The sequence below is a fragment of the Podarcis muralis genome, chromosome 2 (genome assembly GCF_964188315.1).
Source record: "Podarcis muralis chromosome 2, rPodMur119.hap1.1, whole genome shotgun sequence".
NCBI classification, from domain to species: Eukaryota; Metazoa; Chordata; class Lepidosauria; order Squamata; family Lacertidae; genus Podarcis; species Podarcis muralis.
The window spans coordinates 112,491,452-112,503,667 of NC_135656.1; the positions used below are offsets into that span (position 1 = coordinate 112,491,452).

General features: G+C 47.7%; 1 protein-coding gene across 1 annotated transcript in view; it reads left to right on the plus strand.

Annotated features, from left to right (window-relative positions):
• Window positions 1–12,216, plus strand: part of SLC44A4 (solute carrier family 44 member 4) — a 55,840-nt gene continuing 43,624 nt past the window's right edge. Inside the window, exon 1 of the mRNA XM_028719928.2 lies at window positions 1–177. Coding sequence (XP_028575761.2) covers window positions 150–177 — 28 coding nt within the window. The 5' untranslated portion in view covers window positions 1–149. The remainder of the gene's footprint in view (window positions 178–12,216) is intronic.

Here is a 12,216-nt window from a genome sequence, read left to right on the forward strand (position 1 = left end):
AGCGCCAGGCAGGGCGGCGGTGATGTCAAAGCGGGAGGCGGGAGGCTGGCAGGCAACTGCTAAGCAACAGGTTCCAGATCAGAATCTCCCTTTCGAAGCATTCGCCGCCGTCCTTGCACAGTCCTGGGATCAGGTGGCGACCCTGGGCCATGGGGAGCCAAGCCGTCAGCCCCTATGGTGAGTCCATTGTGGGGGGGGGGGGCGGTCGGTGGTCCCCAAGCTTCAGGACTCGGGGGTGTTGTGATGGTGGTTGGCAGAGGGGGAGACCCCCCCCCCTTTTTAAATCTGGAGAAATCGGCTTTGTGTGAGCGCGCGTGGAGTGTCTGGGGTGCAGGATGGAGGGGGGGCAGGTGAGGATGGGAAGTTGGGATTGAAAGTGGAGGGTGTTGGGGGACGGGGGACACCCAAAGCCCAAATTCTCTGTTCTTTTTTCACCTGGGCATAGCCAGGATTTATGTTAAGGGAGGGGCGGGACACCCACCTGTCGTCATCCTCTCTCTGCCTGGCTCAGTTGGCATGAAAGGTCTCCACAACAGTTGTAAATTACTTTCTTTCGACCCCAAGTGCTCAGAAAAAAATCTTTCTACAGTTTCTACCCTAAGTATTTTTTATTTATTTACTTGATTAAGAGTGGGGGGGGGGGGCTACGCAAATGCCCCTCATCCACCATCTCTGAGATCTGGGGGGCGGAGGGGGGATGTATTTGCCTTAGATCAGGAAATGGCTTCGGAGGATGGTGAGTTTGGTGGCTTTGAAAGGGGAAACACAGCATTTTGGGAGAGGCTTTCGCGCCGGATGTGTTGGGCCACTTGGGACGGGGAAGGGGGAGAAAGTAGGAAACACTTTTGGGTGGGTTTCAGAAACTTGAACACAAATCAGCAAATGACACGTGCCCTTTTGTTTTTGGTGGGGAGTTAACTCAAACAAGCTGGGCTCACGTGGATGTTTTATTTTATGCGTTTAATTGGTCCGGAGAAGTAAATGGAAAACCCACTTCCTTGTTATGGGCTCTTTGGGTCGGGTTCAGCTCAAGCCGCTTCCAGGGTCAGGGATGTGTGTTTGCATGTTTGGAGAGGGAGTATCGGATCTCGTTTTTTGCATGCATGGTTGATATATTTTATTTGTATAGTGCCGTCAGTGGCGCGTGAGAAGTTCCCTGCCCCGAGGAGATTAAAATCAAGCGTTTGACAAAAGGGGAGGGGAATGATTGTGGGGCGTGTTAGCACAGGCGAGGGGTAATGTGCTCGGTTCAGATCAACGTCCTCAGGCTTAGGGGACATTTAAACTCGGTTCTGCTTCTAAACTGGAGTGGGTGGGAAAAGAAAATGGATTAAAACACTCTGAGATACTCCGGGCTACATGATGGATTAAAAGTTTTGCCAAACTTGCGTCTCCAGCTGTTTTTGGACTACAACTCCCATCATCCCTAGCTAGCAGGACCAGCGGTCAGGGATGGTGGAAACTGTAGTCCAAAAACAGCTGGAGACCAAAGCTTAGGAAACACGAATGTAGCCTTTGTGTTGTGAAGGCGCATTGGTAGAGGGAATGCTTTTCCTGCAAGAGGATCCCTGGTTCAATCCCATATATCTTCAGCTGAAAGAACTGAATAGCCGGGATTCGAAACCCCAGAGAGTGACTCCCTCCAGCCAGAACAGACAGCTCTGGACTTAGGTTGACCAGGAGTCTGGCTCCCAAGAACAAAGCAGCTAAAAAAAAAGTAGCATTTTTATAGCGCTTTAGAACATTCAACAGAATGCTGTCTAGGTGGTTCTCTTGTGGCGCTTACAACCTTGCAAGGGAGGCTAGCGTTTCAGGTGGGAAGCTGAGACCCAGAAAGGTGGAAACTTGCCCAAGGCTTTGACTTCATAGCAAGAGGTAAGATTTTTAACTACAGGGTGGGCTCTTCCCGATTTGTAGCTCCCTCTCTTATTGCTGCACAAACTTTCACAACCATGGAGATAGTTAAGGGACCGTCACAATTTACTCTCCCTGTTTGGTTCTATGTAAGAAGGGAAACATAGGGACGCAGGTGGCGCTGTGGGTTAAACCACAGATCCTAGGACTTGCCAATCAGCAGTTTGAATCCCCGCTACGGGGTGAGCTCCCGTTGCTCAGTCCCTGCTCCTGCCAACCTAGCAGTTCAAAAACACGTCAAAGTGCAAGCAGATAAATAGGTACCGCTCCGGCGGGAAGGTAAACGGCGTTTCCGTGCACTGCTCTGGTTCGCCAGAAGCGGCTTAGTCATGCTGGCCACATGACCCGGAAGCTGTACGCCGGCTCCCTCGGCCAATAAAGCGAGATGAGCGCCGCAACCCCAGAGTCGTCCACAACTGGACCTAATGGCCAGGGGTCCCTTTACCTTTAAGAAGGGAAATGCACCTTCTGCTGTCTGCAAGGGAGAAGTACGGCTAGCACCACCAGGAAGCTCTTTTTGCTTATTATATACTGCACTTCAACTTTTGTAGAGGGGTAGTAAAAAAAGAAAAGAAAGCCTAATGTGATAATTAAAAGGAAAGAAATGACAGGATGCTGGAATAGATGGGCCTTTGGCCAGATTCTGCAGGGACTCCCCTTACGTACATATGTAAAATTTAGAATTATGAATTCAACAATCTCTTGCAAACATAGAATCATAGAATCCTAGAGTTGGAAGAGACCACAAGGGCCATCGAGTCCAACCCCCTGCCAAGCAGGAAACACCATCAGAGCACTCCTGACATATGGTTGTCAAGCCTCTGCTTAAAGACCTTCAAAGAAGGAGACTCCACCACACTCCTTGGCAGCAAATTCCACTGTCGAACAGCTCTTACTGTCAGGAAGTTCTTCCTAATGTTTAGGTGGAATCTTCTTTCTTGTAGTTTGGATCCATTGCTCCGTGTCCGCTTCTCTGGAGCAGCAGAAAACAACCTTTCTCCCTCCTCTATGGGACATCCTTTTATATATTTGAACATGGCTATCATATCACCCCTTAACCTCCTCTTCTCCAGGCTAAACATGCCCAGCTCCCTTAGCCGTTACTCATAAGGCATCGTTTCCAGACCTTTGACCATTTTGGTTGCCCTCGTCTGGACACGTTCCAGTTTGTCAGTGTCCTTCTTGAACTTTGGTGCCCAGAACTGGACACAGTACTCCAGGTGAGGTCTGACCAGAGCAGAATACAGTGGCACTATTACTTCCCTTGATCTAGATGCTATACTCCTATTGATGCAGCCCAGAATTGCATTGGCTTTTTAAGCTGCCGCGTCACACTGTTGGCTCATGTCAAGTTTGTGGTCAACCAAGACTCCTAGATCCTTTTCACATGTACTGCTCTCAAGCCAGGTGTCACCCATCTTGTATTTGTGCCTCTCATTTTTTTTTGCCCAAGTGCAATACTTGACTTTTCTCCCTGTTAAAATTCATCTTGTTTGTTTTGGCCCAGTTCTCTAATCTGTCAAGGTCGTTTTGAAGTGTGATCCTGTCCTCTGGGGTGTTAGCCACCCCTCCCAGTTTGGTGTCATCTGCAAATTTGATCAGGATGCCCTTGAGTCCATCATCCAAGTCGTTGATAAAGATGTTGAATAAGACCGGGCCCAAGACAGAATCCTGTGGCACCCCACTAGTCACTCTTCTCCAGGATGAAGAGGAACCATTGATGAGCACCCTTTGGGTTCGGTCAGTCAGCCGGTTACAAATCCACTGAGTGGTAGCATAACATGGTAGGTCTGACTTTCCATTGTCAGTCTTATTGCACCTTAGATCTGACCAAACGCCATGAGGGCATAGGTTTTGTGGGATAGAGTTTGGTTCATCAGATGTGTTGAGTTTAAACCGTCATTGGTAGGTGTATAGGCAGATGTTTGCAAACAGTTGTAAGCTGTGAGGTCAGAGGGAAATGGAAGGCTCTGTCTGCGTTGAACATTTGAAGCTGTATCACCCCACTTTTAAAACAGTCTTCTTTGGGGCTTCACCCAAAGAATCCTGGGAACTGCTGCTTATTCAATCGGCTGAGAGTTGTTCGGAGACCCCTCACAAAACTGCCGTTTCCCCCAAGTGGTTTAACAGCCAAATCCCTCTTCCCAGGAAACTCTGGGAGAGCAACAGGGGTCCCCTAACAACTCTCAGCATACTTAACTATAGCTTCCTGGATTCTTTTGCGGAGAGGCGTGACAGTTTAAAGTGGTTTGATACTGCTTTGAATGTGTAGTGCTGATGGGCCCATAGTAACAATTTCAGTTAGAGCCGTGGCCATTTACAACATTGAGGATTGTGCTTCCTGCGCCAGGTGGACCTTTGAAAGCTGATGCCACGACAAAACTGGCTGGCCTTTAAGGTGCCACAAATCCTTTTGTTCATCCTGCTGCAACAGGCTGCTTTGCTGGAAATCATCCCACTTCTGAAAACCTTTGGGTCTCCTCCTGCTTGCAAGTTTTCCACAGTTGACCGCATGACATTATTGTCATCGAAAGGCCGGATGTGTTTTCCCCAGGCCTGCCATTCTTGGGAGAAATCCATTAAAAAACAACAACAACAAAAAAACAACCACTTGGCAACCTGTAATTTATCGTTATTTTTATATCCCGCCTTTCATCCAAGGAGCTGGAGGTGATTCCCACCTCCCTATTCTGTTTTCACAATGACCCTGCAAAGTGGTTAAGGCTGAGAGATGGTGAGTGGCCCACAGTTGCCTAGTGAGCTTAATGACTGATTTGAACCCCAGTCTCCCTGGTCCTAGTTCAGCACTCTAACCAACAAACAACACTGGCTCCACCTGTCTGTGATATCTGAAATACCCATTTTTTTGCAACATTAAGTGAGAGCTGGACCAATACTTTGGCCACCTCATGAGAAGAGAAGACTCCCTGGAAAAGACCCTGATGTTGGGAAAGATGGAGGGCACAAGGAGAAGTGGACGGCATGGTTGGACAGTGTTCTTGAAGCTACCAGCATGAGTCTGACCAAACTGCAGGAGGCAGTGGAAGACAGGAGTGCCTGGCGTGCTCTGGTCCAGGGGGTCACGAAGAGTCGGACACGACTAAACAACAACAACAAAAACAACAAGTTCCCAACACCATGCCTTCTTCATCTTGATACCATTTCTTTTTGGGAAGGTTCATACCCAAGACTCAGTAATCCCCTCTGTCTTGCTAACAGCATGACGACGGACAGAGTCCAGCCTGCTGTACTCAATTACAATAATGCTAATTATTTTAACATTATATCTCTTGCTGAGTCGCCTTCTGTTAATGAAAAGAGAGTAGAGTTTCAGGCTGCATGTATAAAGTTAGCAAAGAAACAGCTACTCCAGGAAATCAACAGTCTACGTCATAAGTTGTTTCAAGGCATAATAGCTAAACGTTTAGCACCAGTTGCGTGGTTACTGGCTGTAAAACACTTACACAATATTGCCAGTTGAAGTTATCCACTTCAGGCTCCTTCCTGATCCTGGATTCCACAAATGCCTCTATCATAGCTTTCCCTTCCTAGAAACCATCCTTGGAATTCCTAGTGTGAGGGCAGCATAGCCATTCCTATGAATAATGATTTTGGGCGCATTTTGGCAAGCACCCCTTTGGCAAACACTAATATTTTGGTGGAGAAATGCAGGTTTTTCCGTTGTCACTTGGAAGGAGGAAACCAGGAAGTGAGAGAGTGGACAGCTCACTCTGAATGTAAGCAGGCGAACAATAAACAGGAGAGTCGTTTTGAAGGAATCATTTATATAGCTTCCTAACTTTTGGTCGTCGTCTTGGGATCAGAGTTCAGAGAACAGGCCAAGAGCCGTGGGGGTGGGGTGGCATAGGGCAGAATGCTAGCATCCCTCCCTCCTTGTGTGCCTTTCCATTCTTTCCTCTGGAGCGACGGTTCTCAACTTGTGGGACCCAGATGTTGTTGGACTACAACTCCCATCATCCCTGAGCTCTGGCCTTGCTAGCTAGGGGTGATGGGAGTTGTAGTTCAACCACATCTGGGGACCCACAGGTTGAGAAAGGCTGCGAGTCTGGAGGAATTTTGGGGAACTTCCAAAAGACCTGTTTGCTGAGCAATCCATCCTGGTAGGTTTGTGGTGGAGGTTGGGGTGAGAGTTACATCCAAGCCAAAGTTATCTTCCACTTTTCCTGCAAAGTGTTTTACTCATCCTGTAAAGCAGGGGTAGGCAACCTAAGGCCTAGGGGCCGGATGCAGCCCATTTGCCTTCTCAATCCGGCCCGCGGACGGTCCGGGAACCAGCATTTTACATAAGTAGAATGTGTCCTTTTATTTAAAATACATCTCTGGGTTATTTGTGGGGCATAGGAATTCGTTCATTATTATTTTTTTCAAAATACAGTCCGGCCCACTGCATGGTCTGAGGGACGGTGGACCGGCCCACAGCTGAAAAAGGGTGCTGACCCCTGCTGTAAAGTAACTTTAGAGGTCTTTAAAACTTTCATTCGGCAGAGCATGAGACTCTTAATCTCAGGGTTGCGGGTTCGAGTTCTGAGCTGGGCAAAAGATTCCTGCATTGCAGGCGGTTGGACTAGATGACTCTTGGGGGTGATATCCTGGATCTTGTGGGAGCAGGCAGTGTTCCTAAGGCAAAAGGCTGGAGTGTTTATCCAGGAGGGTGTGTAGCTGAACAAGATCTAAAAGGTGAATAAGGCGGATATTTGCTCACCTCAGTCCAGATTGAGACAAGGAAATGCAGCAGCCTTTCGCTGGCAAACTATAAAGTCAGTCAAGGTTATTATGGAAAGCGCAGTTTCCTTCTTCAGGGAACAAAACTCTCTTTAAATGGAAGCAGGAGATAAGCTAGCTTTGATTTTTGTTTTATTTAACTACATGTATATACATGCTGGGTCGTAACAAATACTTCCGGTTAGTTTACCAGAAATATTGACGTTATCAACGAAAAGCAGTTGGAAACAAGCAATTTAAAAACATTTGAAGAGCAATTAAAACCAGCAATGAACAAAAAAGGAGATTAAAACGTGTCAACATGGTTTGTTTTTGTTTTATTATGTATTTTGGATTCTCATGTTGAATTTTTCTGTTGCAAACCACACTGAGATCTTTGGATAAAGGAGAGTATACAAATTTAATTTTTAAAAAACAGTGAATAAAAATGGTAATAACATAATAATATATGGGCTAAGTTGTTTTAAGCAGGTACCAAAAAGCGTACAGTGAAGATGCCCACCAGATGTCAAAAGGCAGGGAATTCCGGTGTTTCTGTAGATGGTAGTTTCTCCAGCTTCTCTCTGGAGCTTTATTGATAGGGGTTAAGTTGCCAAGGGATGCGGGTGGTGCTGTGGGTTAAATCACAGAACCTAGGACTTGCCGATCAGAAGGTCGGCGGTTCGAATCCCTGTGATGGGGTGAGCCCCCATTGCTCGGTCCCTGCTCCTGCCAACCTAGCAGTTCGAAAGCACGTCAGAGTGCAAGTAGATAAATAAGTACCACTCCCGCGGGAAGGTAAATGGCGTTTCCGTGCACTGCTCTGGTTCGCCAGAAGCAGCTTAGTCATACTGGCCACATGACCCGGAAGCTGTACGCTGGCTCCCTCGACCAATCAAGCGAGATGAGCGCCACAACCCCAGAGTCAGCCACTACTGGACCTAATGGTCAGGGGTCCCTTTACCTTCGCCTTTAAGTTGCCAAAAGGCAGTAGTCATTGCCACAGCTTGTGGCAGTGAGCTCCATAGGAATTTGTGCACCGTGTGGAAAAAACCACCCTTATTTTATGTCCTCCTCAAATCTACTGACAACAACTTCACCAGGTGACACCTAAGTACTTACCTTGAGAGAAATTTCTCCCTCTCTCCCCCCCCACTATTCTGAAAACCTGATATATGATGACCAGCTGTGATCTCTCAGTGAGATGAGGTAGAGACTTTGCACGGGCTCAGAGGTACCTTCTTCTTTATTGTGCCCCATGTTATTTAGAGTTGAGTTTTATAGCTGTGGCAGGGACGCGGGTGGCGCTGCGGGTAAAACCTCAGCACCTAGGACTTGCCGATCACATGGTCGGTGGTTTGAATCCCCGCGGCGGGGTGCGCTCCCGCTGCTCGGTCCCAGTGCCTGCCAACCTAGCAGTTCGAAAGCACCCCCGGGTGCAAGTAGATAAATAGGGACCGCTTACTAGTGGGAAGGTAAACGGTGTTTCCGTGTGCTGCTCTGGTTCGCCACGTGACCCGGAAGTGTCTCCGGACAGCGCTGGCTCCCGGCCTCTAGAGTGAGATGAGCGCACAACCCTAGAGTCTGTCAAGACTGGCCCGTATGGGCAGGGGTACCTTTACCTTTACCTTTACCTTTATAGCTGTGAATCTGCGCACCTCTGGGAACAGAATGCCTCAGAATAGAATATTGCCCATTAAAAATAAGAGTGATTTCACTTTTCTTGCAACCCAGACACAAAACACACCGGGGTTACATGGCGATTTGCACCTGCCACATCGCCATCAATGAACAGGGAGCTTCAGGTCTCCTCCTCTTCCTGACAATTCATTTATTTAGCATTCATCCTGATTCATCCTGATTTGCGGTGCCTCAATGATGCACAATGATGGGACGCGGGTGGCGCTGTGGGTAAAACCTCAGTGCCTAGGACTTGCCGGTCGCATGGTCGGCAGTTCGAATCCCCGCGGCGGGGTGAGCTCCCGTCTTTCGGTCCCAGCTCCTGCCCACCTAGCAGTTCGAAAGCACCCTTAAGTGCAAGTAGATAAATAGGTACCGCTTTATAGCAGGAAGGGAAACGGCGTTTCCGTGTGCTGCGCTGGTGCTGGATCACCAGAGCAGCTTCGTCACGCTGACCACATGACCCGGAAGTGTCTGCGGACAGCGCTGGCCCCCGGCCTCTTAAGTGAGATGGGCGCACAACCCTAGAGTCTGACACGACTGGCCCGTACGGGCAGGGGTACCTTTACCTTTACCTTTACCTTTAATGATGCACAGCCTTTGTTGAACATTCGTTCCAGTTTGTTCACAGGGTGGTTATATGGCAAGGAGCATTCATGCATCTCCTCGTTACTCATTCACCTGTTCCACACTTCACAGTGGATTTTCCTGCCATGTTCCAAACTGCAAAAAGTCTACTTTTTGCACTTTTGGGGGGGGATTTGTTTCACTAGGGGGATAGAGTGCTTTAAATGCACTACCTTAAACCTCCTGTATGTGCTTGGCTCACTCCTGCAAAATACCTGAAACACCCTAAGCAAAGGCTGTACTTAAATAAATGCAGAAGCAAGCAGGAAGGAATTGGATCGTTGCTTTTGTGGTTCTTATGGGGAAACATAGCCAGTCAGATGCATGGCCAGAGCGGTTTGGTATGAGGAAACCCAAGCCTTTTTAAAGGTGTACTACACCATTTCCGCTTGGTGTCGTCACACTTGTTTATTTAATGCTTTTCTATCCTTCCATTGTCCTCCCTGCTGAGTTCTACAAGGGGAAAAGCCGAGTGTTCAAGGGGACGGTGGAGGCGAAATAAGGAGTTGGCAATGGCTCTGGCTCCAGCCACTGTTGCATACTCTCCAACATTTGTTGTTGTTGTTTAGTCGTGTCCAACTCTTCGTGACCCCATGGACCAGAGCACACCAGGCACTTCTGTCTTCCACTGCCTCCCGCAGTTTGGTCAAACTCATCCTGGTAGCTTCGAGAACACTGTCCAACCATCTTGTCCTCTGCCGTCCCCTTCTCCTTGTGCCCTCCATCTTTCCCAACATCAGGGTCTTTTCCAGGGAGTCTTCTCTTCTCATGAGGTGGCCAAAGTATTGGAGCCTCAGCTTCAGGATCTATCCTTCCAGTGAGCACTCAGGGCTGATTTCCTTCAGAATGGAGAGGTTTGATCTTCTTGCAGTCCATGGGACTCTCAAGAGTTTCCTCCAGCACCAGAATTCAAAAGCATCAATTCTTCGGCGATCAGCCTTCTTTATGGCCCAACATTTATCCAATGACAATAGGGACGTATTCCATAATAACAATGTTATAAGCAAAACTACTCCTTTTCCCTTATGGAGTAATCCAGAGCACATATGCAGTGGTACCTCGGGTTACTAATGCTTCAGGTTACAGACTCCGCTAACCCGGAAGTAGTACCTCAGGTTAAGAACTTTACCTCAGGATGAGAGCAGAAATCGTGCGGCGGCCACAGGAGGCCCCATTAGCTAAAGTGGTACCTCAGGTTAAGAACAGTGTCAGGTTAAGAATGGACCTCCGGAACAAATTAAGTTCTTAACCAGAGGTACCACTGTAGAGTCCTTAAGTGGGTTCCCTATTGGTATGAGAAATAACATAGGCCAACCAAAATAAATTGAGAAGCAAAGTGGCTAGTAAGCCTGATCTTTATTAAAGGAACTGTTGCAACAGGGTCTCCACTCACCCCATGCAGGAGGGAGGAGAACCCTGAACAATGGTGCGCAAGCCCAAATAGGCTTTTGAAATTGCCCACCCTGTAGCCTAAGACCCCCCCCCCCCCAAAAAAAAATCATACATACATAACAGAAGGAGGCAGTCTACAGCTGAAATCCTGTTTGCCAGGATACCTGATAATAGTCACTGATTGCATTACCTGGGCAGCCTGGCCATCTTTTGTGATAGTTAATACTTTAGTTCCTGAATCCAGGTCACAGGCTCACCCTATTCATACACAAATACACGCCCTTAAGACAGGAATTGCAAGCAAAAATACAATGGGAAGACTTTCCCCATTTGCCTCCCTTACTATAGAGGAATATTTGGAATCATTGGGAGAGTCAAAATGGCTTCAGGATTGCTCTCCCATACTATTTCAGACACATGGTTCATATATTTTGAACCATATATTTTGTGTGCATTTATGAATTTTCTATATTTGAGACCTTAAAATTCTTATAACAACAATAATCATTTTATTATTTGTACCCCGTTCATCTGACTGGGTTGCCTCCAGTCATTCTGGGCAGCTTCCAACATATATAAAAACACAATAAAAACATTAAACATTAAAAAAAACCTTCCCTGTACAGCCTTCAGATGTCTTCCAAAGGTTGTGTAGTTACTTATCTCCTTGACTCCAGGGTTGCATAACCCCACACCCTCAAACATTTCTTTCATGACAATAAGGCATGTCCTAAGGAAAAGTGGGGGACACTGTGAGTTAAACCACAGAGCCTAGGACTTGCTGATCAGAAGGTCGGCGGTTTGAATCCCCATGACGGGGTGAGCTCCTGTCGCTCGGTCCCTGCTCCTGCCAACCTAGCAGTTCGAAAGCATGTCAAAGTGCAAGTAGATAAATAGGTACTGCTCCGGCGGGAAGGTAAACGGCGTTTCTGTGCGCTGCTCTAGTTCGCCAGAAGCGGCTTAGTCATGCTGACCACATGACCCGGAAGCTGTACGCCGGCTCCCTCGGCCAATAAAGCGAGATGAACGCCACAACCCCAGAGTCGTCCGCAACTGGACCTAATGGTCAGGGGTCCCTTTACCTTTAAGGAAAAGCGGGATAAAACCAGAAACTGGAAAATAGAGACACTTGGAGGGTCTCCTGTTGGCTCTGCTGCCTTTTCACTTACCAGTCACCACTGTATGATATGACCAACTTGGGCACATTAATTTAAGTAGGTCTACTCTTAAGCGAAACGTGTTTGGCGGATGCAGCTGTGAGTTGAGAGGCAATGGTGTCTTTTTCTTGTTGCTTTTGTTAAATGTCCAGGAAGCAGAACCCCTTGGCGATGGACAGCCAATTGCGCAGAGATCTAAAAACAGGTCCCAGTCTACTTTTACACTCACTGTTGGGTTACATGGTTCCATGAAAGTCGATGGCGTTATGGCTTAAGAGAGGCTTTCCTGAAAGCTGTATCTCTTGTCATAAACCGGATTATGCAGACCCTAACCATCCGAATGTATGCTGCTCCTCACACCACCAACGTCCTGAGGACAAGCCCAGAGCAATTCTGCCCTGAGAGGAAAGGAAGTTTCTTGATACTTCTCTCTCCAGGAATGTTCAGGGTGAGGCTTCATTACTGTGAATGGCCTTCGGACCTTAGGGATGCACTCCCAAACCATAAAACACTTGAGTATCCCTCAAGGCAGCCATTTAAAACGGTTCAGGGACAGATGTAGGTTTGAAGGTCAGGGGCCCTCCCAGTAGAGGGCCCCAGCAGCAAGGAGCTGAGTGTAGCCGACATCTTGATTTATCATCTGTGCCCTGGAGCTGATTTACAGGTGTCCCATGTCCTCTTTTCCCAGGACACATCCTGTTTTTCGTGGGCATATAAAAGGAGA